Source organism: Pneumocystis jirovecii (genome assembly GCF_001477535.1).
Source record: "Pneumocystis jirovecii RU7 chromosome Unknown supercont1.1, whole genome shotgun sequence".
NCBI lineage: Eukaryota > Fungi > Ascomycota > Pneumocystomycetes > Pneumocystales > Pneumocystaceae > Pneumocystis > Pneumocystis jirovecii.
In genome coordinates, this window is record NW_017264775.1 from 262,895 (window position 1) to 287,693 (window position 24,799).

The 24,799-nt window shown below is 28.9% G+C and overlaps 16 protein-coding genes across 16 annotated transcripts; 4 read left to right on the plus strand and 12 right to left on the minus strand.

Annotated features, from left to right (window-relative positions):
• Positions 1-666: 666 nt before the first annotated feature.
• T551_00141 (uncharacterized protein) lies at positions 667-3,219 on the minus strand (the record flags this gene model as incomplete). The annotated part of the gene is made up of 10 exons (XM_018372408.1): positions 667-941; positions 986-1,352; positions 1,397-1,498; positions 1,542-1,674; positions 1,717-1,814; positions 1,860-2,148; positions 2,193-2,381; positions 2,423-2,646; positions 2,692-2,877; positions 2,923-3,219. 10 exons carry the CDS (start codon positions 3,217-3,219, stop codon positions 667-669), a joined length of 2,160 nt encoding a protein of 719 aa, XP_018231348.1.
• A 186-nt stretch (positions 3,220-3,405) lies between these two features.
• Positions 3,406-4,966, plus strand: T551_00142 (uncharacterized protein; the record flags this gene model as incomplete). The annotated part of the gene is made up of 2 exons (XM_018372409.1): positions 3,406-3,609; positions 3,656-4,966. 2 exons carry the CDS (start codon positions 3,406-3,408, stop codon positions 4,964-4,966), a joined length of 1,515 nt encoding a protein of 504 aa, XP_018231349.1.
• Positions 4,967-5,313: 347 nt separating this feature from the next.
• On the plus strand, positions 5,314-5,550 carry T551_00143 (NEDD8 protein; the record flags this gene model as incomplete). The annotated part of the gene is made up of 2 exons (XM_018372410.1): positions 5,314-5,432; positions 5,484-5,550. The coding sequence occupies 2 exons, from the start codon at positions 5,314-5,316 to the stop codon at positions 5,548-5,550; spliced, it is 186 nt and encodes a 61-aa protein (XP_018231350.1).
• A 303-nt stretch (positions 5,551-5,853) lies between these two features.
• On the minus strand, positions 5,854-6,793 carry T551_00144 (uncharacterized protein; the record flags this gene model as incomplete). Its single annotated transcript, XM_018372411.1, has 2 exons — positions 5,854-6,229; positions 6,276-6,793. The coding sequence occupies 2 exons, from the start codon at positions 6,791-6,793 to the stop codon at positions 5,854-5,856; spliced, it is 894 nt and encodes a 297-aa protein (XP_018231351.1).
• A 404-nt stretch (positions 6,794-7,197) lies between these two features.
• T551_00145 (GTP-binding nuclear protein spi1) lies at positions 7,198-8,088 on the plus strand (the record flags this gene model as incomplete). The annotated part of the gene is made up of 6 exons (XM_018372412.1): positions 7,198-7,269; positions 7,292-7,370; positions 7,419-7,553; positions 7,608-7,748; positions 7,792-7,949; positions 7,993-8,088. The coding sequence occupies 6 exons, from the start codon at positions 7,198-7,200 to the stop codon at positions 8,086-8,088; spliced, it is 681 nt and encodes a 226-aa protein (XP_018231352.1).
• Positions 8,089-8,410: 322 nt separating this feature from the next.
• Positions 8,411-9,918, minus strand: T551_00146 (meiotic recombinase Dmc1; the record flags this gene model as incomplete). Its single annotated transcript, XM_018372413.1, has 10 exons — positions 8,411-8,466; positions 8,514-8,535; positions 8,580-8,634; positions 8,687-8,961; positions 9,011-9,286; positions 9,359-9,496; positions 9,539-9,634; positions 9,677-9,732; positions 9,783-9,822; positions 9,871-9,918. The coding sequence occupies 10 exons, from the start codon at positions 9,916-9,918 to the stop codon at positions 8,411-8,413; spliced, it is 1,062 nt and encodes a 353-aa protein (XP_018231353.1).
• Positions 9,919-10,142: 224 nt separating this feature from the next.
• T551_00147 (uncharacterized protein) lies at positions 10,143-10,787 on the minus strand (the record flags this gene model as incomplete). The annotated part of the gene is made up of 2 exons (XM_018372414.1): positions 10,143-10,713; positions 10,765-10,787. 2 exons carry the CDS (start codon positions 10,785-10,787, stop codon positions 10,143-10,145), a joined length of 594 nt encoding a protein of 197 aa, XP_018231354.1.
• Positions 10,788-12,145: 1,358 nt separating this feature from the next.
• On the plus strand, positions 12,146-13,055 carry T551_00148 (uncharacterized protein; the record flags this gene model as incomplete). The annotated part of the gene is made up of 2 exons (XM_018372415.1): positions 12,146-12,641; positions 12,685-13,055. 2 exons carry the CDS (start codon positions 12,146-12,148, stop codon positions 13,053-13,055), a joined length of 867 nt encoding a protein of 288 aa, XP_018231355.1.
• A 36-nt stretch (positions 13,056-13,091) lies between these two features.
• On the minus strand, positions 13,092-15,087 carry T551_00149 (uncharacterized protein; the record flags this gene model as incomplete). Its single annotated transcript, XM_018372416.1, has 6 exons — positions 13,092-13,265; positions 13,310-13,430; positions 13,473-13,672; positions 13,717-14,006; positions 14,057-15,031; positions 15,072-15,087. The coding sequence occupies 6 exons, from the start codon at positions 15,085-15,087 to the stop codon at positions 13,092-13,094; spliced, it is 1,776 nt and encodes a 591-aa protein (XP_018231356.1).
• A 195-nt stretch (positions 15,088-15,282) lies between these two features.
• On the minus strand, positions 15,283-15,776 carry T551_00150 (uncharacterized protein; the record flags this gene model as incomplete). The annotated part of the gene is made up of 3 exons (XM_018372417.1): positions 15,283-15,325; positions 15,369-15,658; positions 15,708-15,776. The coding sequence occupies 3 exons, from the start codon at positions 15,774-15,776 to the stop codon at positions 15,283-15,285; spliced, it is 402 nt and encodes a 133-aa protein (XP_018231357.1).
• A 167-nt stretch (positions 15,777-15,943) lies between these two features.
• T551_00151 (uncharacterized protein) lies at positions 15,944-17,455 on the minus strand (the record flags this gene model as incomplete). The annotated part of the gene is made up of 5 exons (XM_018372418.1): positions 15,944-16,495; positions 16,542-16,860; positions 16,907-17,257; positions 17,301-17,314; positions 17,357-17,455. The coding sequence occupies 5 exons, from the start codon at positions 17,453-17,455 to the stop codon at positions 15,944-15,946; spliced, it is 1,335 nt and encodes a 444-aa protein (XP_018231358.1).
• Positions 17,456-17,593: 138 nt separating this feature from the next.
• On the minus strand, positions 17,594-18,616 carry T551_00152 (uncharacterized protein; the record flags this gene model as incomplete). Its single annotated transcript, XM_018372419.1, has 4 exons — positions 17,594-18,028; positions 18,072-18,189; positions 18,232-18,404; positions 18,458-18,616. The coding sequence occupies 4 exons, from the start codon at positions 18,614-18,616 to the stop codon at positions 17,594-17,596; spliced, it is 885 nt and encodes a 294-aa protein (XP_018231359.1).
• A 546-nt stretch (positions 18,617-19,162) lies between these two features.
• On the minus strand, positions 19,163-19,713 carry T551_00153 (uncharacterized protein; the record flags this gene model as incomplete). Its single annotated transcript, XM_018372420.1, has 3 exons — positions 19,163-19,249; positions 19,297-19,383; positions 19,456-19,713. The coding sequence occupies 3 exons, from the start codon at positions 19,711-19,713 to the stop codon at positions 19,163-19,165; spliced, it is 432 nt and encodes a 143-aa protein (XP_018231360.1).
• Positions 19,714-21,334: 1,621 nt separating this feature from the next.
• On the minus strand, positions 21,335-22,333 carry T551_00154 (uncharacterized protein; the record flags this gene model as incomplete). The annotated part of the gene is made up of 5 exons (XM_018372421.1): positions 21,335-21,451; positions 21,496-22,010; positions 22,064-22,122; positions 22,168-22,246; positions 22,300-22,333. The coding sequence occupies 5 exons, from the start codon at positions 22,331-22,333 to the stop codon at positions 21,335-21,337; spliced, it is 804 nt and encodes a 267-aa protein (XP_018231361.1).
• A 777-nt stretch (positions 22,334-23,110) lies between these two features.
• Positions 23,111-23,803, minus strand: T551_00155 (mitochondrial 54S ribosomal protein YmL16; the record flags this gene model as incomplete). The annotated part of the gene is made up of 2 exons (XM_018372422.1): positions 23,111-23,169; positions 23,218-23,803. 2 exons carry the CDS (start codon positions 23,801-23,803, stop codon positions 23,111-23,113), a joined length of 645 nt encoding a protein of 214 aa, XP_018231362.1.
• A 329-nt stretch (positions 23,804-24,132) lies between these two features.
• Positions 24,133-24,769, minus strand: T551_00156 (uncharacterized protein; the record flags this gene model as incomplete). Its single annotated transcript, XM_018372423.1, has 6 exons — positions 24,133-24,169; positions 24,218-24,388; positions 24,435-24,451; positions 24,494-24,583; positions 24,637-24,662; positions 24,709-24,769. 6 exons carry the CDS (start codon positions 24,767-24,769, stop codon positions 24,133-24,135), a joined length of 402 nt encoding a protein of 133 aa, XP_018231363.1.
• Positions 24,770-24,799: the final 30 nt, after the last annotated feature.

Sequence of the window (24,799 nt, forward strand, 5' to 3'; positions counted from 1 at the left end):
TTGCCGATCTTCTGTTTACTGTTACTTTTTCTGTTTTTTCTTATTTTTTATGTCATGTTATTTTACGAGGTTCGATGGATTCCGGAGACAGGAGCTGGCTGATATCTGTGCATGAGAAACTATCTGTAATCTGGAAAATTGGTGTATGCTAGTGTATATAGTATGTATATTGCTAGATATATCGAGTTTTTTTATATAGAGTATTTATTTTAAACATATTGTGTATTTATTGTAGATTTATTATGTAAATAGTGTACATATAGTATATATAGTACATATATAGTACATATACATGTTTAGCTGATAGAGAGTATGAAGTTGATAGAGTTTCATATGTATAATATAAGTATTCTAGTTCATCAGTATATAAAAAATGTATATAGAGTATATATAATATGTGATATGTTCATAAATTCTGCCTATTAACATATATAACTTGTTAGCTTGACATATATATCTTGTATATAATTGCATAGTGTCTTCTAATTGATAAATTATTTTTGTGATTTTGTTTATTTTTTATGTTTGTAAGTATATAAATCAACAGTTTTTTTATATCTTTATAGCGTATCAGACGGTGTTATGTAATCATATAAACCAAGAATATAATGTTACTGATATTTTGATTATTTGTATTTACTTATGGTGTTTTACATACATTTATATTCAAGGATCGGGTTGTAGAAAACCTTTAGCAATTGTTTTAGTTATTTGTAGTCTTACTAATTCTAATACATTTTTTTCATTCATTTCTTTTTTTATCTTTGTTCTCCAATTTTCAGATATTTTCAATGTTTCTGATTTTTCTATATGTGATTCTGCATATCTTGCTTTTTCGAATAATTGTATATAATCATCTTTGAATGCTAAGGATTGAAACTCTTCTATAGCAGCTGTACAGTCAAAAATATCTCTCATGGTGAATGCTCTTGGTAACGAATCTAATCTTTGTAAATATAGAATAATTATGATTATGATTTTTTACCGTCTAAAAAAGATAACATTTCTGCTAATAATAATAACATATATTTTTTTGGAATATCTACTGCTTTGATTAAACTTGCTAAGTAGTGTGCTGCAGCACAGCGCTTTCCTTTGATTTTTAGTTGGTAAAAGATATTCAAGGTTGCATATGGAGCCAAAAGTGATGCAATGTTGCGAGATGAGGATGAATATGGTGATGTTAGAAAGTTTTCCATTAATTTATCAACGTCAGCAGGATAACCCTGTATTAAAGAAGTTTCAAACAAAAACCAATTAATTTGGTCTATTTGATGAACATTATTTACTCTATCATAAAGTAGGACTGCAGAACCCAATTGTTTCTTTCGTTCAAGCTCTTTTGCCCATATCTAATTGATATTAGACTCTATTATATTAGTAATCGCTATAATACTGATGCAATGATGCATGCTTCTTCATTAAGAGAAAATTGATCGCATAAAGTTAGAACTTCTTCAGTCCGTTCATCAGATATTAGAGGTATTCGGGTTAAAACCTGGGTTAATTAATTTTTAAAATGAATTAAAATTATATCCTACAGCTTTAATTCTTTCAATGCCTATTTCTTGTACTGTTTTCCAATAGGCTAAGGCAATTTCCCATGTACCAGGATTTGTTATTAATTGATCTGCATAGCTCAGTACCAAATAGTCTCGTAAGCTTAAAGGATATCTATTTTTTTAATAAAATATTTTGAAAAAATAAGATAAATACTCATTAGTTTGAAATTCTTCTAGAATTCCTGATTTTAATAATAAATCTGCTACATGAGCTGCAAGTCCATTTTGTATTTGAACTGCTTGAATCATTGCCTAAATATTATAAAATAAATAGTATATTCAAGAAATGTTGTTTACCTTTGGAATATTACCAGAAAATAAAGCAGCACATGCGCTTTCGATTGGTAATGTTTCATCAACTGTAAATGAATCTTCCCCATTGATAACTGAATTGTAAATTTTGTGTATATCTTTTATTGTTCTGCAATTCAAAGGATCGTTTAATAAAATCAAAGCACCTAGACATTCTTGCCATGTATCTGATTCCCGAAATATAGCATCTCTATCTCCAGAAATAATTTCAAAAAGGTATCTAAAAGCGGAAGAAATTTCAAGGCTATTTAGTCTCAATGTTCTAATAGAACTTCTAATATTGCTGTCATATTATTTCATTAACAAAAACACATATACATTACTTTTCCTCTCCAATGTCTCCATTTTAAAATATCTTCATTTTTAAATGGAACTTTGTGACTTGGAAATGTCTCTAATATATCAATTGTTATATCAATAACTTCTGAAACCCTAGGCTCTATTGATTCGATGCCACTTTGTTGTAAACATGAAATTACTTGTTTAAAAAGCCCTCTTAACGCAGCTCTAACATATAAGATTATGAAAAAATAAGTGCAGAAATCTACTTATGTACATATGACCAGAATCCAGGATGAAGACATGGAACTCTTGATGCCATGATTGCTAAACCGTCTTCTTGTAATGGTTGTGGATCTGAACGGTTCACCCACTCCATGATTGTTTCAGAATAACTTTTATCATCTTCTTTTAAATATAACATTTCTACACAATGCAATAATGTATAACTATCAATTAGTGTTATTAATACATCCTGATCAACATCGTCGTCCTGTATCATTTAATTAGAAAAACAATAATAATTAGATTCGACTACATTTTTATATTCATTAATAGCTTCTTCAGTTAAAATTCTATATGATTTGCATATTCTATTAAGAAAAGATGGAACGAGTGATTGACCAGGTGTTAATGGTATTTCTTTTGGGTCAAAAAATTTTAATTTTAAATTTTCATAAAGTGCTTGTAATTCTTCAAAGTAACTTTTTGATTTATTTGCAAGCTATCTTTTGTCAGTTTCTTGTTTTTTCCTAAAAACTTTTTTTACTTTGATTTGACATGGATTCAAAAAGAATATTGGTGTATGAAGGGTATATAAAATTGATTCTTCTGGAGAAAATGTAGACTTTTTTTTTTTCAATATTCTTGAGTCTTTATATATATTTGTTCCTGAAATCCATGAAATAGATATGTTTAATAGAGGATGAACAACTGCTTTTAATGTTCTTTGCAGGTCTCTCCATTCTTTCAGTTTCCCTGATTCAATTGGTGCATTAGGAGAGGTAATATTTATCAGATTATTTGATTCATTTTGTTCTTCATATGAAATATCTTGTAAATCCATTGATAAATCTTGATAAATATTTTTTTGACGTTTATAATTTGATCGTTAAATTTGATATTAAGTTTGAGAAAAAATATATTATGGTTTTTTATAAAAACAATGATTTTCCCATAAGGAAAAAGGACTAAATTCATTATTTTCTTTTTATATTTTGGTTATTTGTTTTTGAGCGTTGAGATGAAGTCTATGTATAGGTTTTTAGTATTACAGTCTGCTTCGTTTTCACTTTATTCTTCAAATTACTTTGTTTTTTCTAGATTTTTTGGATTTCATAGACTAGATTTATTTTTATTGAGAAGTTTTACTGGTTCATCTGTTTTTTTTAGAAAAAAGCTGGATAGAAAATGCATGATTTCTGATTCTATGGTAAAAGAATCGTTTAATGAGAAAGTGAGCTGTGCATGCTGCTAAAAATATAAAAACTGACTTTGAAAAGCGGGATTCATTTCAATATAAAGTTTTATGTCGTGATCTGGAAGCAGCTCTTCAATTTTATTCTGAATTAAGTGAAACAGGTTGTCTTAGAGGTTATGATGTTTCAAAATTGATTGCACTGATTGATTATCGTATAAAAACAGCACATGCGGATACTGATGATTCTTATGTAAAGTCACTTTTATTACATTTAGAAAATGTATTAAATGATGTTTATTCTCATCGTATACCTGGCCATCCAATGATATGGGTAAATGCAATTAATATTTACATTAATTTAGGACTTTATCAAGCGGGAAAGGAAGTGTGGGAATATGCAAAGTCAAAATATTTTCATGATCTGTCTTCTTTTGATTCTCGAGTTTATGGTTCTGCAATTAAACTATATGCCTTTATGGATTCTCCTTTAGATTGTGAAGCATTGTTCCAGGAAGCTATACATGCTCAGAACATGAAAGAGTCTTTGGAGTTGTATGAAGGAATTATTATGGCTCGTATTCAGAATAATGATAAAAAACGGGCTCTTGAAGCGTTATATGAATGTTTAGATAAATTTAAAAATATTGTCAAGCCAAAATTTTTTGATTCTTTGATTTATTTTGCTACTAGTAGAGGAATTCCTAAATCTATTGTTGAAATTGTTTTTTATTTTTTAGATCTTAATTATTTACCATCTCCTAAAGCACTTACTACATTTTTTAAACAGTTATGGAAATATGAACAGGATTTAACGACTATTTTGAAAATATTTACGAAACATACTCAAGTAGCGAGTTGTATTTATGTAGAGCACATTAATTTTGTTTTACTTGCGTTATTTAAATTAACAAATAAAAATAATCAAACCGATATAAAAAATACGACTGATAAGGTTAATAATCTTTTGGTACTAGCACACAAGGCAAAAATTCCCCCTAATGTTTCAACGTTTAATACTCTTATTTCTGGATACGCATTTTTGGAACAGTTTGATCTTGTTGAAAAAGTAGTGCAAGAAATGAAACGGCTTTCCATCCCTGAAAACGAAATTACTTTAAGAATTCTTTTAAAAGCATATGGTAAAAAAGGATGTAGTTTAGAAGAAATAAATTCTATATGGAAAAGAATAGTTAAGTTATCATCGGGAAATTCCGGAGAAATTATTCAGCAAAGGAACTGGTTAACGCTTTTGAAAACTTTGTCTCTTTATGGAAAAGAGGGTGCTGATTTTATGGTTTCGCTTTTGGAAGAATATAGATTACAAATAGAAGATACTGTTTTTAAGATGATATGTCAAGAAATTTCATGTTTCAATAAACATTTTGATGTTTAATGTATATAGTATATACATATGAATTTACCAATACTTTTATTTTTTTAAATATAAATTATTTTGAAATGGTTCATATTAATATATATTATATATTGCTTTATCTTTTATTTAAATTACTCTTAAACTTTATTTGCACGATGTTCGATCTTTTATAAATTAATTTTAAAAAAATTAATAGAATGTTAATTAAAGTTAAAGTTTTTAGTTTTTTCTTTGATTTTTTTTATTTTTTTTATTAATCTTTTATAGACATTAACTGGAAAAGAAGTATTTTTGTTGTGTTTTTTGAATTTGTTATTTAATGTTATAGATTGAATTAGATATTGATCCTTCAGATAAAGTAAAATATGCATGTTTTTCCTATTTATTTGCTTATTGCTAAGGTTTATCGTATTAAAGAAAGAATGGAAGAAAAAGAGGGTATTCCTCCGATACAACAGCGACTTATTTTTGGCGGCAAACAAATGTAATTTTTTATGATTCAATTGCACCGGTAGAGCGTTAATAGTCCTTTCAGGTCAGATGAGCGAACGGCATCTGAGTATAATTTGGAAGGAGGCAGTGTGCTACATCTTGGTGAGTAAATAAATGACTTTTCTAAAAAAATTTATTTTTTAAGTGCTTGCATTAAGAGGAGGATGTGGCTTATTAAAAAATTAGATGAACACTTATACTTTATTAATTTTCAGAGAATGATGTTTCTACTTAATCGGTTTTTTATGATAGCTCAAGTATATTAATGTCGTTTATGTTGTATAATTGCATGTCTTGTAGTCGGCTTGTTTGGGCATAGAATATCTAAGTTGAATAGGTACATTGTTGGTTTTTAAAATTCAAATATATGTTTTTAATATTTTATAATCTTCATTTAATATCATTGTACTATATCATGATTCATTGAATATATCTTTGGATTTGCTTCTTTCTTCACGTTTCTTCGCAACCCATTGACCAAAAATGTTCCAGCATTTTTCTTTCATTTCCTTTGAATAGGTGGCGGCTCTTCCGGATGTACTAGGAACAACATATACTAATGCCCCTTCATAATTCTCTGATGTACCCATTCTTTCGGGTTGCCAGCCCCATTCAAAGGTTTTTTTCAAAGGTTTTCCTGTTTTGTATCTATAAATTGCTTCGTATATCCCTTTTCCAACAATACAAACAGACAATGGACAAAATGTAGACACTTTTTTTTCTAAAATTGGTACATTTTCGATCATTTCTTCCCTGCTTAATTCATTAGATCCCGCTGTTGGTCTTGAACTAATGATATTAGTAAATATGTATACGGGAATTATTGGAAGAGAACACTAAATTGGTAATCCCAACATCCCATTTTTGAAGTGTAACATCGTCTTCCGGACGAAGTCTTGTTTCAGTACAGACAATCTGAGACGAATGTAATAGTTTCCAAAAAAGATTGGTTGGTCCTGCAAATGCATGGCCTGCCTTTACTGTTGCAATCCCTGGATTTAAGCCAATAAACATTACAATCAGATTTTTCCCAAGAACATCTGGAACACCTGCTGGCAGATGTGCATAATGCTCTGGTGGTACATATGATCGGTTTGTTTTCCGTTTTCGTTTATTGTGATGGACCATCTGTATTGATGGGTCAGTGTTCTGATCTGCATCTGTTTGTGATTTTTTTATATTTTGTCGCTGCAATTGACTCCTTTTTGCGGGATAACATTGATCTACATTATCATCTTGAGAACGCTTGGGCAGGATATGTGTATATCTGAATTCTTCAATAATTTTTTCAAAGTTTGTTTTGTTGCCCTTAAATTGCTCGTTTTTCTCCAGTTTCTCACGTTCTTCAGACATATTATGACTTTTTTTGCGTTATTTTTTTCTATTTTAATGAAATTCCTTCTTAAATATTTCTTTTTCTCAAAAAAAATAAAATATTTGTATATCTAAAAGGCGTCTCTAAATTTCATTTTTTCAGCTTTTTTTCCGGGAAAAAAAGAAGAAACACTTTTAGCTACTTCTCCTACTTGTTTCTTTCTGTTCTAGTTCTCTAAACTCTGTTTTTCTGTCTTTATAGCTTTATAATTTTTTTCTGATTTTCTTGACGTTCATTTAACCAGACTCGCACTATTTAATTGACCTTTACCTAACCCTAAATAATTAAATCTTATGAAGTGGTTGTCGGTCTTTTTTTCAGAGAATTTTACGGTTGACAGACATAACGACGGTAAATTGACGAAGAAGAAATATTAATAAAAATGGCAGATTCGAACCAGAATTCTATGCCTACATTTAAACTTGTTCTTGTAGGGGATGGAGATATGTTGAGAGTTTTTTTTTCCGTAAAAAAAGGCTAATTTTTGGGTACGTACAGGAAAAACAACATTTGTAAAACGCCATTTGACGGGCGAATTTGAGAAGAAATATGTTGGTGAGAGGCTTTCTATATGTTCTTTTGCTCCAGAATAACTATTGGTAGCGACTCTGGGTGTAGAGGTTCATCCAATTACGTTTTACACGAGTTATGGTCCACTCTGCTTTAATACGTGGGATACTGCTGGACAGGAGAAATTTGGGGGTCTCCGTGATGGTTATTATATTCAGGGGCAATGTGGTGTGTTTTACGTTCTGTCTGTGCTTTTTTTGTGAGATTTATTGTTTCAAATAGCTATTATTATGTTCGATGTTACAAGTCGTATTACATATAAAAATGTTCCCAATTGGCATCGTGATCTTGTCCGAGTATGCGAGAATATTCCTATTGTCCTTTGTGGAAACAAGGTTGATGTGAAAGAACGCAAAGTTAAAGGTGTGTTGTAGTTTATATTTAACTCATTTTAATTGTTTTTCAGCAAAGTCTATTACTTTTCATAGAAAAAAGAATCTTCAATATTATGATATTTCTGCTAAATCGAATTACAATTTTGAAAAGCCGTTTTTGTGGCTAGCTAGAAAATTAATTAGTTCTAATTTGGAGTTTGTTGCCTCTCCTGCATTAGCACCACCTGATGTAATATTTTTAAGTGTATTACTATTCCCTAATTTGAGTGTAGGTCCAAATATCTCAAGAGATGATTGCTCAATATCAAAGTGAACTTGACAATGCTCAGGCACATCCTCTTCCTGATGAAGATGACATTGATTTGTAAAGACATTAAATGACATTTTTATTAAATATGAAATTGATTTTTACATTTTTCGTTATCTAGTGTTTTAAATATAGAATGTTATAAGTATCAAGATGCTTCTTTCTTTACATTTTAAAATGTTTTTCTAGAAATAAAAGCAAGATAATACATTTAGAATATTTACACATATTTTATCCTTTATTATGTTATAATTATTTTCCTATGCATCATTAAAATATATATAACAGTTTGATTTGAAATCATGAAATTCATAATATGGTATATTTAACTTATTAAAATTGCTATTTTTTTCATTAAAAATAATAAATATATTTTAATAAAATTATGATGAGTCGTCAATTCCTCCTGCTTTAATGGTATATGTGCATTCGGCTTCAGCTATATTATAAGAATTAAAATTTTATTCGAAAAAAAAGAAAACTTACGCATATCAGGGCTATCTTGGATCTAAAATTGTTATTATTTTAGAATATTGTTTTAGTTATTTTTACCTTTGCAACACGTTCTTCTCCTCTGCCTTTTCTAAGTAATATTCGGGTTGCAGATCTAAGGATTTTTAAGTATATATATATATATATATATATAATTGGATAAATACGCATGTGCCAGGACATGTCCTCCTACGGGTTTGCGGTCATTTGATGCAAACATTAATGTTGCTCCAGGATCTGCTTGAACCTGTATAATAATTAAATACAAGACATAAATAATAAGATAAAAATATTCCTGATTTGTGAGGAAAACGGCTATATTATATTCTTCTGCGATTCGGTTTAAACGAGAAAGCATTACGTTTAATTTTTGCTGTCTTTCTGATAATTCGCCTCTACCAGAGTAATCGACACGGAATAATGCCATAATGGAATCTACTATCTAAAACCAATTTTTCATTATATGGTTGTTAAGTGTAAAAAGCCCGTACCAACAGCCGATATCTACCATCTTCTGAAAAAATAGTGCACATTTTATTGATCAAGTCCATCTGATGCTCCGAATTGAATGCTCTGCCTACAAGAATATTGTTCATTGCTTGCTCTGCGTCTACTCCAAACCGTGCTGCAATTGATTTGATTCTGTCAGGACGAAATGTTCCTTCTGTATCTAAATATGCTGCTTTTCCTTCAGCACCCCCCATTTCTCTTGGAAGTTGGCATGTAACGCACATTGTATGTGAAATTTGTGTTTTACCACAGCGAAACTGTCATATTGGTTACTATATTAAAATACAATGGAAAAAAAGATCCAATAAAGGACCCAATAGTGAACATACTTCTCCAAAAACTTCTGTTATTGACATTGACTGAATACCACCCCCAAGCATTGCATCAAACTGCTTTGAACCAGTAGAAATATAGTTAACACGTCGTCGAAAAGAAGAAACTTCCATTGCTGTTTGAAACGGTGGAGGCTTTTACTTTAAAAGATATCCTGCATTAAGGAAAATACTTACACAAAGCTTCTGAATAATTTCTTTAAGTTTATCTACCTTTGCATCACTAAAACCTTTGATTTTTGAAAGATTTCTTCGAGTTGCCATTTGAATGCTCTGTTTTTTGTCAAATCATGCAGAAATATCCCTTGTTTTTACCATAACTGTGCAGTATCCTGCTGTTTTGAGCTTTTGTATATCTGCTACACCAATGCCTGTGCATCCAATTTATTAAATCGACTAAAAATATTCCAAAAAAACATACCATGGTTCTGAAGCTCATCTACTTCAATATATTGTTGTTCCTATGCATTATTAGCAACTATATGCGCCTTAATTTCTGAAAAATGTACCTCTTCGTCTCCACTTTGTTCAGAGTCTTCATCTTCTTTGATTGCCATTTCTGATTGATGATTTAAGTATTGTTTTTATATTGCTTTTATATTGTTTTTCTCAAAAATATGCACAAATAAGCGTTTTTACGCTTGTCTTTTGTGTTTTCTTTTGTTTTGAAAGCTGGTTTTTTTAGGATTGCAAACGACCAAAAGAGACTTTATATAGAGATAGACAAGTGAGAAAAAGAAATAAATAAAAATTAATAAAAATACATGAATAATGAGAAAAATCATGAAACTAATGCTGTCTGTGCAACAGGGTTCTTGGAGGAAGGTAGATTGTCCTCGAGTTCTTGAGCGTGGTTATTAGTAGAAAGAATAGTAGTACAGTCTTTAGCAAGATGTTCAAGATTTCCACACCGGTAACAGGATTTAGATGTCTGTGATCCGTTTTCACAAATGCTAGAAATATGGCCATATTTTCCACAGGCATAGCATTTCACTGATTGTGCTTGACAATCTCGAGCATAGTGATTGGGTCCGCCACATTTAAAGCATACTTGCATTCTTCCTGCTGAAAAATGGATTGGCGTACCAGCAGATGGAATACCATGACAGCTTCGTGCAAGATGTCCTGTCATTCCACAGCTATAACACCGTCCGCTTGAGCCCGCTGTGTTGATCCGAAAAGATGGACAGTCTGCTTGGATATGGCCTATGCTTTGGCAATAATAGCATTGCAATCTCTCCGCTGTACGTGGAAATGGACATGCATTTGATTCGTGGCCCGGTTGCTTACAATTATAACATAATCGGTCTGTTTTTGCACATGAATCTGCAAAATGCCCTAAATCCCCACACCTAGGCTATATTAACACCGGAAAAAATAGATTTTATGAGATTAAGGCTTACTTATAACATGCACGCCTAATCATCTTGAAGAACTCTTGAAAAGGCCGTTAATTTTGATTTTTTTCAAATATAATTTTTCTGGTTGTTGAGCGGACGTTATGGTTGATTGTCGTATCTACTTTGGTACACGAAGTATTATTATAGATAAGATTTAAAAGATATATGGGGAATATTTTGAATGTTGCTTTATGAGTTAAACGAAGTTATGGAGTATAACTGTTGTATTTTTAGGGATTAGTAGTGTAGTTTTATAAGCTATTCTAGCTGCTTACTTCATACAATAATTTGAATAAGAAAAACAAAGGAAATATGTTTTTATTATTATTATTGGTTTATTATATATATTTATATTTACTATATGATGTGTCTTTAATAAAAGGTATTTTTATGTTTTAAATATTTTAATGCGTTTTTTTTTCTATGAAAAATGACTGTTTTCTTAGATATTTTTATTGTTTTTATAGAATTTAATTTATAAATTGAATTTATAAATTTAGAAGATTTGTAAAGTAGTTTAGAAAATTGTTTATAAGTCTTATTTGTGAGTTAATCTTTTTTATAATTCTATTTAGAATTATAAGGATTTTTTGTTATTATTAATGTTAAGTAAAAACTTGGGAATATGTTTTTAGTATTTAGATTTATTTAACAGAATATCTCTATTGTTTGTCTTTATGGATAAATATATAGTTTATAGATAAATAATATAAAGAAAAAAGGTTATTGGAGAATATTTTCTAAAGAATTTTATTTTTGATATAAACATTTTTAATATCTTAAAGATTTTTTGTATCTTAAAGAAACTATATTTGTATTATATTATTGATAAAGAAACATTTAAATATATAAATTATTATATGTTAATAGAATTCAATATCACAAACTAATATTGGAAATATTTGAATTTTAAATATTTTAAGAAAAATATTCAATGCTAGATATATAGTTATATAAAGGCTATCTTTATGTCTTTTATTTGCTTTATTTTTAAAGCATTAAATTATAAATAGCATAGGAAATATTATTTTGACAATGGATAGTATAAAATTATTGAAATAAATTGTAAGTATAGAATTTTGACTTGTAATTTTTTGATATTCAAAAATTAAAAACTATCTTCTAATACTAATAAAATTGCTTTATATATTATTCTTTTGTCAATTATCTTAAAAATAGATTTTGTAAAGACAGAAAAAGTTATTAAATTTGATTAATTATTTTTATTAAATTAAAAAACAAATTAACATAAATACAAATTATTTCATATTGTATATAAATATTTTCTTTGATTCTTCAATATCTGAGATTTATTAGTCTTCTGAATGTGACCGTTAAAAAATGATACACGACATGAAAAGAAAAAGCAACGAATAATAGAAATATGTATGATTATGTTATTCTCAAGATTCGTATGCCACCTACGTCATTTAGTAGCACATGTTTATACCATTATTTATATATAAAAGAGCATCATCGATATCAACCAGCACCTCTTATAAATCAACAAGCAGATTTACCTAGTGAACAGTCTTTATTTATATCAAATATTCCAGTAGATACTACATATGACCACTTAAAGTATCTTTTTAATGAATTTGGTGCACGTATCCAACATGTAATTTTTTCATCTTTGTTAAAATCGTCTTTTTCTGGAGATACTGGTGATACTGGAAATGTAGATGTTATGTCTGATCAAGATCCTATATGGTCCGTTTGGAAACGACCTATTTTACGTTCAGGATCCTGGGCAATTGTAGAATTTTTGGAAAAACAAGATGTTCAACGTATTTTGCAGAATGTAAATAATAAAAAAATGGAAAAATATGTATGGGGACAGAAAATACCTTCAGGGCGTGTGCCAGAGTTAGGATTTAAACGTATATTTTTTGATTTGTCAAATAATTATTTGATTGTATCTAGATTATTATGATCATCACAGTTTAATGTACCCTTCACATGTTGAATTGCAAGCATCAATTGATAAATATATGTCTGAATTTTATTCGGTAGAAGAGAAACAGAAGCTATTGAGAAAACGGCAGCGTACTGAGCCAGATGAAGAAGGTTTTATTACTGTTACTCGAGGTGGAAGAATAGGTGCAGGGAGAATTGATGATGCAATGAAAATTAAGGAAAAAAAGAAAAATAAAGGGGTTCTTCTTAACTTTTATAAATTTCAAGCGTTGGAAAGGAAAAAAAAAGAGTTGCTTGAATTGAAAAAGAAATTTGAGGAAGATCAAAAGAAAATTCAAGAACTCAGAGAGAAAAAACGGTTTAAAATGTATCCATGACATTGGTTAGATCATGGTTTATAGTCTATATACATATTAAGAAAACCCGATGTTCCGTCCACTATAAAAGCTGCTTTCTTCTATTTGTTTTTCTATAGCATGTTCTGCTTTTTTTACTTCTTCAATTTTATAGTGTAATTTTGTAGTTGTTGATTGTATCCATTGCAGACTTGAAAGATGTGAATTAAGGATTTTGATAATTGAAGAAAGCTTTAAAAGTTAGTTATTATTTGTTAATAAATTTATTGGTTTACTGGGTCATCTTCATTTGTTTTATTAATTAGATTTGATGCTGTATTAATTTCTTCTATCATAGATTTTAAATTTTTTCCTAGTCCATCGAGTTGTTCTGTAAGTTTTTCCGCAAGATTATATCTATCATTTTTTAAATATAATTAGATTGTAAACAAAACATACACTTTTTCTCTTTCTTGATCTGCAGGCTGCATTCCATCTGGTCCCCCAAACTGTCTATCGCTTAATTCCTGAACTTGGTTTTCGTATTGATCTAAAAAAGCAGACATTTCATTTTGTTGACTTTCTATATAAGTTAATGTTTGATCTACTTTTAATTGAGTTTGTTCTGCTTCTATTGTATCTGCGTACAATTTTGAAATCTAAGCTAGTTAAGTAGTGATAAATAAAAAATATTTTACTCAACCTTATCTCCACTCTCAATTAAAAGTCTGTCCCACTTAGATACCTCTGCTGCTTGTTGGCTAAATTGCCTAGAATATTTCTCCAAGTCGCTTGTCCATTTATTAATAATATCTTCTATTGTTTTATTTTTGAGATTAGATACTTGAGGTTCTTGAGTAGATGTATTAGATAAAGGTTTAATTGGATCAAGAGTTGATTTTGATATTTGTGAAGAATCTTTTGTTGATAAATTTGGTGTATTTGAAGATGTAGATTCAGATGATTTAAATAAAGTTGAAGAAACAATAGGTGCTGTCTCAATATTAAAATTGCAAATATTACGTGTTAATAAAATTTCATACTTGAAATATCTCCTGAAAGGCTGGGTTTAGTATTTTCAGAAACTGTAGTACCTGAAACAGTAGTGTTTGAAGCTGTAGTATCTAAAGTAGTAGTGCTTGGTGCAGTGTTTTTTGTAGTAGTATTTGGCGCTGATGCTAGATTAAAAGTAAATGTTGGTTTAGATTCTTCGGGTTTTTGCGTAGATGTTTCTGTTTTTTGTTGGTTTTGTTGTGTTAAAGTACTTCCAAAAGAAAATGTTGGTATTGTTTTTGAGGATTCTGAAGGTATAGACGGTTTTTCAATTGAAACTGGCGGTGTATCCGTTTTTGCATTTGTTCCAAACACAAAGCCAGAAGTTGTCGCTGTTGATCCTCCAAAAGAAAAAGGTTGTGTAGATGTTGTTTTTTCTTGCAATGTTTGCTCATTTTTTCCTGAAAATCCTGTAAAAGAAAAGGCTGTAGTAGGCTTGTTTTGAGATACTGATTTTGTATCCAATTGGGGTGTAGTTTCTCCAAAAGAAAAAGGAGTAGTTGAAGATGGTTGTGATGTATTCTTTTGCCCTGTTCCTCCTAAATTAAACAAAGATGTTCCACTTCCTGACGTTTCTAATGATCCTGTTGGAGCTGATGTCATACCTCCTACTGTATTACTCAATGTTGACTTTGATGTTACTCCAAATAGTTTTTCTGTTGTTCCTGTTGCTTTTATATTAAATAACTTACTATTAATTCGAGAAATAATTAGTATACCTCCTTGTCCAAGAGGATGTGCAGGAGGCTGTCCTGCAGGTGTTGTACTGTTTCCAAAAGTAAAAGATGCCATTCCAAAAGGTGTTGATGTAGAAGGCGTAGATGGTGCTGCTGATAATCCTAATCCTGTGCCTACAGATCCACCTGTAGATGTTGCTGGAGTTGTTGTATGTCCAGAAAATTCATTCGTATTTCCTGTTGTTTGTGATGAATTTGTATTTGAAGCTGATGGAAAACGAAATTCTGCTAAATTCTTATAAAAATTTATATAAATTAGTAAATTTACAGAGCTTACATGTCATCTTAAAAGCTAAATGATGTTTAAAGTTTTTTATGAGGTTTGAGGACTTGCACGTAGCTGTCCTCGGGGTTACCAGGGTGACAAGTTACTACGGCAACTTATTAGGACAATGAGAACATATTTATGAATAGAAATATAAAAATGAAAAGAAAGTTCATTAAAGGCAATATGTGTATGTACACGCGCTTTCTTGTGCTTATTTTTTGGTAGTAGCAGTTATTGCTGCTTTTTTTGCTGTTCTGTTTTTTCTTAGTGTAAAAAAAGAAAAAAAAAGGAAAAAACCCTCTGAATTTCTTGCTGCGATTCTTCCGTTGCTTACGCTGTTGACGTGATGATCTTTCTGTTTTTTCTTCAAGTCCAATGCGGATCAGCCGGTATTTTGGCTCAAATTTACGCATCATTTCGACGCTGTCATAGATCAAAGCAAATCCTGTAGATTTACCTCCGCCAAATTGCGTTCGTAGCCCAAAAACTTGCACAGTATCTTTGTGTACTTTATACATAATAGCTAGGCGTTCTCTCAGATCATTTCTACTCAAATTAGGCCGACTTGGATGTAATATATCTACTATCTAAAATATATATTTGGTTATTTTTAAACAGAAAAAAAGCTAATCTTACCATCTGCTTTCTGCAGAGAAGTCTATTTGTTAGAAACTTGCGTGTACGGATTGTAACTGAATCTGACATAATAAATATCTTTAAAGGTTTTAAAAGCTGATCGATTGAAATTGACTTTTTTACAGTCACGATAGGGTTATTAAAAAAACCCTAATTTATATGACATGAGATGATAAAGTAAAAAATATAGAAATAATCACTATTGTAAAATATATTATCTGTAGAAATCATAAATACTAGTTTCTATGTCTTCTTGAATTCCGAGTTAAACTTCGATTTCTACTTCGATTCCTACTTCGATTTCTACTTCGGCTTCGACTTTGATGCCGATAATGACGATGAGTATAATTTCTATCAGAATTTCTTTTAAAGTCCCTATGGGACGAGTGTTCTCTGTCATGTTTACTTTTATTGTAATGATCTTTTGTTTTGTAATATTTTTTCTTTAAATCATAATCATTAAAAACCATACTATAATCATCATTTCTATACTCTTGATATGCTTTTCCCTTTTCTAAGTATGTAGAACCTGCAAATGATTTCTGTACTGCATTTTTACGTTTCCAGTTTGTTTCCATCCTCCAAGAATCTGAAAGTTTTGAGACAGATTGCGAAAAATCTACTTTAATTCGTTTATCGTCAATCAATACATCTTGCATTTTAAAATATGCTTGTTCGCAATCCTCTTTTTTTTCAAATTCGATAAAAGCATATTGTAAAGAATCACCTGTACGTCTATCTCTGATAATTTCACAGCTGATTATCTTTCCGAAACGAGAGAAGATTAGCTATATTTTAGAAATGCAAATTTTGAATTATAAATAAAATAAATACCTCTAAATCTTCATCTCGAGTTGCTGAATTTAATTTGCAAACAAAAAGAACATGGTCTGGAGGTTTTACTTCCGCAAAAGGAAGATCGCCTATCATTTCCAATGTCAGTGCTTGAGCTTTTGCTTCTCGCTCTCTCCGTAGTTTTTCTGCTTCAGCTTCATCCATATCTTCATCAAATTTTTCATCATTTCCAATTCTAACAGTAGCAAGTTGTTCTTTTGAAGGAAGAGGTGATTTCTCTGGTTCAACTAGTCCTTCTGGATCTGGAAATGGATCATCTAGAATAATTGTATGTTTAATTCTAATATCTTTAAATGGTCTATCATCACTTAATATATATATATGAATAAAAAATTGTGTATAACTGCATGTTGCTATCACAATACGCATTGTTTATTGTCTCAAGAGTATCAAAACCTTCTGCTACTTTTCCAAAAATTGTATATTTTCCATTTAAGTAATCAAGATTATCACCAAGTGTAATAAAAAATTGAGAGCCACTGAAACCTGCATTAATATTTCCATTTTCTTTACCTGCTGTAACCATACTGACGGTTCCACGCTCTTTATGTTTAAGTTTTGGATGGATTTCTGCAGGGAAAAAACGTGGTCCTCCTAAAAGCCCCCAAATGCTTGTACCACCATCCCCATCTGGACCTAAAGGATCTCCTGTTTGAAAAGAAAAGTCTTTTTGAAGATTGTATACAGGAGAAAAGCTTATGTGATATTAATTATGAATATTAAAAATCATCATTTTACTTATAATATTTAACCTTGAAAATTAGAAAAAAACTGGAAAAATGAGTAATTTTTACTTTGCATAGTTTTAAGAAGTTTTTTGAAGTATTTGGCGCGTATTCTGTATAAAGATCAATCACAATATCACCTACAGTTGTCTCTAATAATACACTCATAAATATTTTATTAATATGAAGTCGTTGATATTTGAAAAGTTGATAAATGAAAATAAAAAACAAAATAAAATATAAAGAAATGAAAATATATTATTATTATTATGTACTTCGTCTACTTCTAAGAATGTATTATTTTCATTATTTTTTTTTTTCAGTATATATTTTTTTTATATGTTCAATACGTTGCCGTTTTGTATGTTGTACTAGACTCTCAATAACCTCCTCAAACATATGTTTATCATTTTTTATAGCTTCTTTTTGTGTAGTCCAATATGCTAGATATTTTTCGGATTTTTCTTGGATGATTTCTAACTCGAGTAAATGTGATTTTAATAAAGGTAAAGAAAGATTAGATAAGGCTTCTTTGTAAAAATTAGAAAATTCAAGTGGATATATAGATGTACCATCTGTTTTTAAATAAAGAATTCGGATCATTTGTGTGTCAAGATCGAAATGTGTTGGATCATTTTCTGTTGCAGAATTGTTTTTTAATGTTGTATCATTCAATAAATTTGGCGTTGTTTTTATTGATAAGATAGGTTCTTTTTTTCCTTTTTTACTAGAAGAAATAGTCTAGAAAATGTTAACTGTAAGTATAAATAAGACTATTCGAAACTTTATCAAGATTCATAGGAATTTCAAGAGACATAAAAAACATTTGGCGAGTATATGACGTTTCCCAAGATAAAGGGCGGAGGTCCTGGGATGCAGAATATCTTTCCCATAACGTAGAACTATATAATTAGTCTAAATTAAACTCTCAAAGAAACGGCTACCCTGATTTTGAAAAAAATACTGGGCCCTCATATGAAGTAGATTGGTCTTTTTCTAAAGACACATCTTTCTCTGAAGAAGAATCTGATAATGATGGCTCGACTCCTAATATAGCATCCACAATTTCAGGTACTTTAGACATAATAGAAGACCAATCATCATAATCAATATCGGGCTATTTATTCATGTGTTTTAAATTAATGAAATATATTTTTAAGAGTTTTTTACTTTTTTGAAATTTTGACATATTTCTGGTGAAATTTTTGAAAGATTTTCATGAAATTCCCCAAATTCAAAACATTCTGGAGATGCTGACTCATCTAAACCCGATTCTTCATTTACTGGAATTGAATCTGAGTCATTAGTAGAATGACTGCAAGAATTCATCGATTTATTAATGGTATTAAGTTATTTAGTACTCATGTCTATTTTTTTGACGTTAGATTTGCTGTGCCCGACTATGTAGTCTGAAGTAAAAAAATTAAGATATATTTAATTGGCTGAGAAATAATAAAGGCTCTTTTTATCTTTTTTAAACAATAGTCTTTATGTTTTGTTGATATTTGTATTTACGTTTTTAATCATTATTAGCTAATAAATTTGGCTAGTATTTATTTGCAGTTAAATATAAATGTTTATTTACGAAAAATACATGTTTTGTCAATATAAATACGTTGCTTATAAAATCCAATGATGGACATCCTGTAGTTAATCTGAATATCTATGGATGTAATAGAGATGGATAGAAAAATGAGTCTTGTCGAAAATTATCCAGGTAACAAAAGCATAGTTATATGAGATAAACATATGTTAGATACAGTCTTTTAAGGCTATCGCCTAGGTTCTCATTTCTAAACTAAGAGTTTGAAGTGGAGGTCTTGGTTTAACAAGATTAGACAACAATTGAGTATAATATAGCAGTGGGACGGTATCTCATCTGCTATGTTCGATAACAATCCCTGCTTCTTTTACCATCGTTTCTACACAAAAAATATCTTCTTCTGTAATCTTCCCTTCCATCTGCAAAGAAATACGTTAATTTACATATTGTGTATCATTGTTTATACTTGATCTTGGCGTAATTTTTCCAGTGCATAGGCAAGCCTGCGTTCTGTATCTGGAATCATCCTCCAACACTCATTAATTACTTGTTTCTGTATAAATTTATTAGTTACTTTTATTATTTTTGCATTTGTTGTAAAATGTTTAAGTCTTTAAAAACCTACTTGTTTTCGCAAAACATATTCATCTTCACCATCTTCTTTCCATTTTAAATAGCGATCTTCTTCAGTTTTAAGTTCTTCTTTGTAGACAGAAAGATCACGAATAAGACGTTTGATAGTTCCTATTTTTATTTCTAATTCTCGGGCAGATGGGGCCTGAGAAGACCCAGATGAATGTGAAAAATGTATAGATGATATATTTTTATCGTCTGAATCCATTTCTGATTTTTGTTTTTCTGAAAAGTCAAGTTTAAGACCCATTTTAGTATTTTAGTTTTTGCTTATTTTTTTATGAGATCTTCTGAAGTAATCGTAAAATCTTGATATTTAAAAAATTATTTATAGGATTATGGCATTTAAAGTATTGTAGATTTTAGAATAGTTTTTGGTTTTTTAGACAGGTTAGATATTATTTTTAATGTAATTTATTATAAAGTTTTGGAATTTTGTTAATTAAAAAATATATTTTTTAAAGTTGTATAAAATGAATAAAAAAAATATTTGAAAAATGGTCAATAAAGATTTTAATGTAGTCTATTTTGTATTTTTAGGGGTTTTCTTTGGAAAAAATGTAGAAATTATGAATTAGTCTAAAAAGAATATAAATAAACAGTATTGTATATAAACATATTTTTAATATGTAGAGTGTATAGATTTTGTTTATATGTATTTAATAAGTATTCACATGTTGTGCAGATGTATTATTAGAAATTGAAAATGTATGCATTTTTGATTATTAGGTTTTGAGTGGAAATTATATTTTAATAATAATTTATTTTTAAGAAATCGTGAAAATAAATAAATATATATTAAAATGTCAAATACATATTTTAAAATATTTATAGAAAGAATTGTGAATTATCGTATATGTATGATTTGTTCACAAATGCTTTTTTTTAATAATATTAGTTTGGTTTATGTTTTCAAAATGAAGAGCTTAATATATTATTTTACAGTAAATTACAACAAAAAATTAAAGACAAAATCTATTGCCCCTGAACTAGGAATTTTATATTTTATGAAAAAAGTTATTTAATAATAGTATTTTAAATTAATGTTTATTTTTTGCATTTTGAAATAAAATAGTTTATATATTTAAATCTTTATATTTTGCTAAATCAATTTTACAAACTTATTTTATTGGGTAAATGATAGAAGAAATAAAGTCATTTAAAAAATATATAATATTTTTTTATATTGGTGCCCTGTTTGATTAATATATTTATATTGAATATTGCATATTGTAATTTCGAAGTATATAATATTTTTACTTTAATAAAATAAAAATATTAAATTAATAAGATAACATTTATTACTCAGTTTAAATAAATAATTTAATTAAATTTATTTTTTCGAATTATAATGTTGAATTTGAAATTTTTAAAAAAAATTCGGACTATTTTATTTTATAATGGATTAAATATCAAAAGATCTTTAAATGAAATGCAAATTCTGGAAATTGAATAACTTTTTATTTAAATTAAAGATAACATAGTGATTTGGTTTTTAAACTAATAATTTATTGATAATACTATATAAAAATTAATTGTTTGTTTTTATTTAATATTCATAATATTTAAAATAATAAAATAACATTTGATTATGAACCATCAATTCTGTAATTAGCTTTTAGAGACAAGAAACTTTTGTATAATTTCAAAGTGACTTGTTTTTTGTAAAATTATATGTTTTAATATTATTTTTTCCACATATAGTTTTTAGCATATCATCTTTTTTATCATTCTTTCAAAATAACGGATTTTATACTTATGCATCTAACAACATTCTAAATAATTTGCAAAATATATGTTAAATGTAGATAAATGGGATATTTTATAATCCTAAGTTCTGCTCTATACGTTAATACTATTTATACAGGTAATTAAACCACGCCCATAGCTATTTGTTGTTTTAATAATAATATTTGATTTCTTGTATCTGCTGGTAATGTATTAATTTGTGCATCTGTCAATGACATAACCTGAGCATAAATAGCTGCCTTTTATAACAAGTCAGTCACTTTATAAACAAAAAAGCACTTACTTTTTGCTGTTCTGAAATATTTTGTTGTGATTGAGTATATGATGTATTAGATGCTTGTGATGGTTGTGATGGTTGGGGAAGACCCGTTGATGCAACCACCCTTTGAAGCACGCTTGCTTCAACAAGATTCATCATAAGCATCGCTTGAAATACAGCATACGACAACTGTGGTGACTGCAAAAGAAGAGCATGTGCTTGCTCAGGATTAATATGTACAAGTGCTTTTAATTGGGAAATAATGTCTAGAAGCTGTAACGGAGGCAATGTTGACAATGTACGAGAAATCGCATCAATCACTGATATACCTGGTTGCGGCATTGTACCCTGTGGAAGAGGCGGCAAGATGTCTGACTTATTTTGTTGCAATGAAGGTTCTTCGTGTTGTACAGATGATTGCTGTTGTCTTCGGTTGTTATCTTGTGCTGGATCTGATTCAGCAAAGTCAACCCTCAACTGACGGCCATTTATATCGTGGTTATTTAAATTCCGGACTGCTGCACTTGCTGTTGCAACATCTGATATTGTATAAGATATATATTCAAAAAATACCAAAAAATGAAATAAAAACCTGGATATTCACAAAAACCATATCCTTTTGGTTTATTTGTTTCTTTATCAAAAACTAATCTACAAATAATAAATATAAATTTTCAAATTTTTAAAATAATCTACCTAAATCGATTAATTGGGCCAATTTGTCGAAAAATATCCTTTAGTTGTTCTTCAGAAACATCATAAGGAATATTCCCAACTAGAAAAATGCATTAGAAGTGTTTACTTTATTTAAAAGTATAAATTAAATACCAAAAACTACTTTACTTGGAGGCTTGCTTGCCATCTTAAATTTGATGACGTTGGATATCGGAAAAAAATATTGGTGTTCGTAAAAAAATCAATCAAATTAGTAAAAAAAATACACTGATTCTATTCATCCCATGATTTGATAAAATAACCTTTTTAATAAAAGTATTTTAATTAACTAAAAACGGTTGTTATATTTGCTTTATTATATTTATCGGGTGATGCCATATTGACATGTTTATATTCAAATTTTTAAAAAGTATTAAGTATGAATTAAATATTTTATTTTTTTTTTTTTGTACTTAATTATAACAAAATATTGGTAGAAATGTATTTTTCAAGAATAACTTTTATTTTGTAAAATAACTACTATTTATATATACTAATATTTTTAAATTAAATATACAAAGTTAATAATGATTGAAATATATACAATGCTATTTTTGTATTTATGTATTTATGCTGGCACATAAAGACTAGATGGTGTATATAAGAATTAGTTAAGGTGTATATTATTCGACACTTGTTGATTATAAGCCATAAAAATTTTAACTTAGAATAAAAAAGAAAACTGCAAGTTAGAAACGGAATTATTTTTTGTAACAAGATGTCCCTTAGGATTGATTCTGTATACACCGCTGGTTGATTTAGAAAATATGTCTAAAATTACACAAGCATTGAAATTTTTTATTTCGAGAAAAATGATATATAATTGGTATTTAATGACCAGAATAATAAAAACATATTTTAACCTATGTTATACACTATTTTCCAATATAATACGTAACAAAGTTTTTTTTTTGTATTTGTTTTTTTATTTAGTCTTTACAGATTTTAAAACAATTGTTTCGTCATTAATGAATATTCCCTTGCCTATTGAAGCATAAATGTTGTATTAAAGAGAAAAAAATGCATGTTTACCTTTATACGGTTCGGGTTTTCTCCATTTTCTAATACTTGCTGCAAATTGAGTAACAACTGCTTTATCACATCCATGCAAAATAATCTGTGTAGGCTGTGGACATGTTGCTGAAACTCCTTCTTTGATTTTTAGCACAATTGGAACAGAAAACCCGATTTTTAGAGACAAAAACCCCCCATCTTCAATGGATGCCTTATATCCAACGCCTACCAAACGAAGTGTTACGAAATGATATTTTGTTACTCCTATAATCATATTTGAAAGAAGTGACCGCGCTGTTCCCCACATAGAGCGTTGTTTTTTAATTGTTGGCTCTTCTACTGAAACTACCACTTTGTTGCTTGAAGAGTCATTATTAATTTTAATGTATGGAGGAAATAATAACGACAAGGTGCCTTTTGGGCCTTCAACAATTACTTTCTTGAATTTAAAATGTTCTGTAGGAGCTATAATATGTAATTTTGTGTTCTCAGTCAGATATAAAGGTTTTGATCCAATATGTGAATTTTGAAAAGAAAAAGTTGAAAATTTATGTAAAAAAAGCACTTTTTGGATATTTTTGAAGATTTTTTTTTTCCTAGACATATTTTTTTAATATATGTTTTTATCCTTAAATTTGAGATCAGTGTTATTCGTGAGATCGAAAGTAAAATGGTTTATTTAATCAAAAAAATATGGAAATAATTCTTTTTATTATTATGAAGAACTTTTTTGAATATGCATTTTTATGTATTTTTTAGTAACATAAATATATGTATTTTTTTTTGACATCTATCTGTGTTTCCAAAAATACTATAGAAAATTCAAAGGTACCTTAGAAATATTGTAAATGTTTCAATGGAATAGTCCTAAGCTCTGGAATGTTCTTGTAGTTCTATCAAGTGTCTTTAAGTTTCCCTTGATAAGCAAAAGATTTATTTGAATATAAATGAATAAGTAGGTGTAATATCACTGAAAATGAAAAAAGTTAAAAAAATATATAAAAATATTGAAAAATACGTTTTTGTGTTATAAATAGGTTGTTCAGAGTCCCAGCCTGGTATATTTTCCATAATTTGGTTTTCTACTTGACGCATAGCTTGTTTTCTTCGGTACAAGTCTCTGTCTGCTTCTACCTGAAGTAATGGTATCAAATGAATCCGAGACCAAACATTTTCACGTTTCAATTCCCTGATTTCTATCTTATGATGTTTACTAAATATGCGCCTTTACTAACCTTTTTTCATAAACACCCTAAATCATTAACTCAGTCCATTGGTATTATATTATAAATACCTGAATATACTTATAAAAACCATATACAGAGATAAACGCGACACTAATGAGTAATATAGAACTTCTTGGTCCTCGTATAGGCAAATTACGCTATAAAAAGATATTAAACATAGAGTTTTGAAGAAAGATTCAATTTAGTATACTTTATATTGAATAGGTGCAAAACCGCCTATTGACAAGAATCAAGAATATATATAAAATAATATAATAAATACCTATAGGAGGCATGTCTTGTCCTGAATTTATATTAGAACATAAAAAATTGTGAATTCTCATTATTTGTCTAAAATCTTCAATAACTTGCTA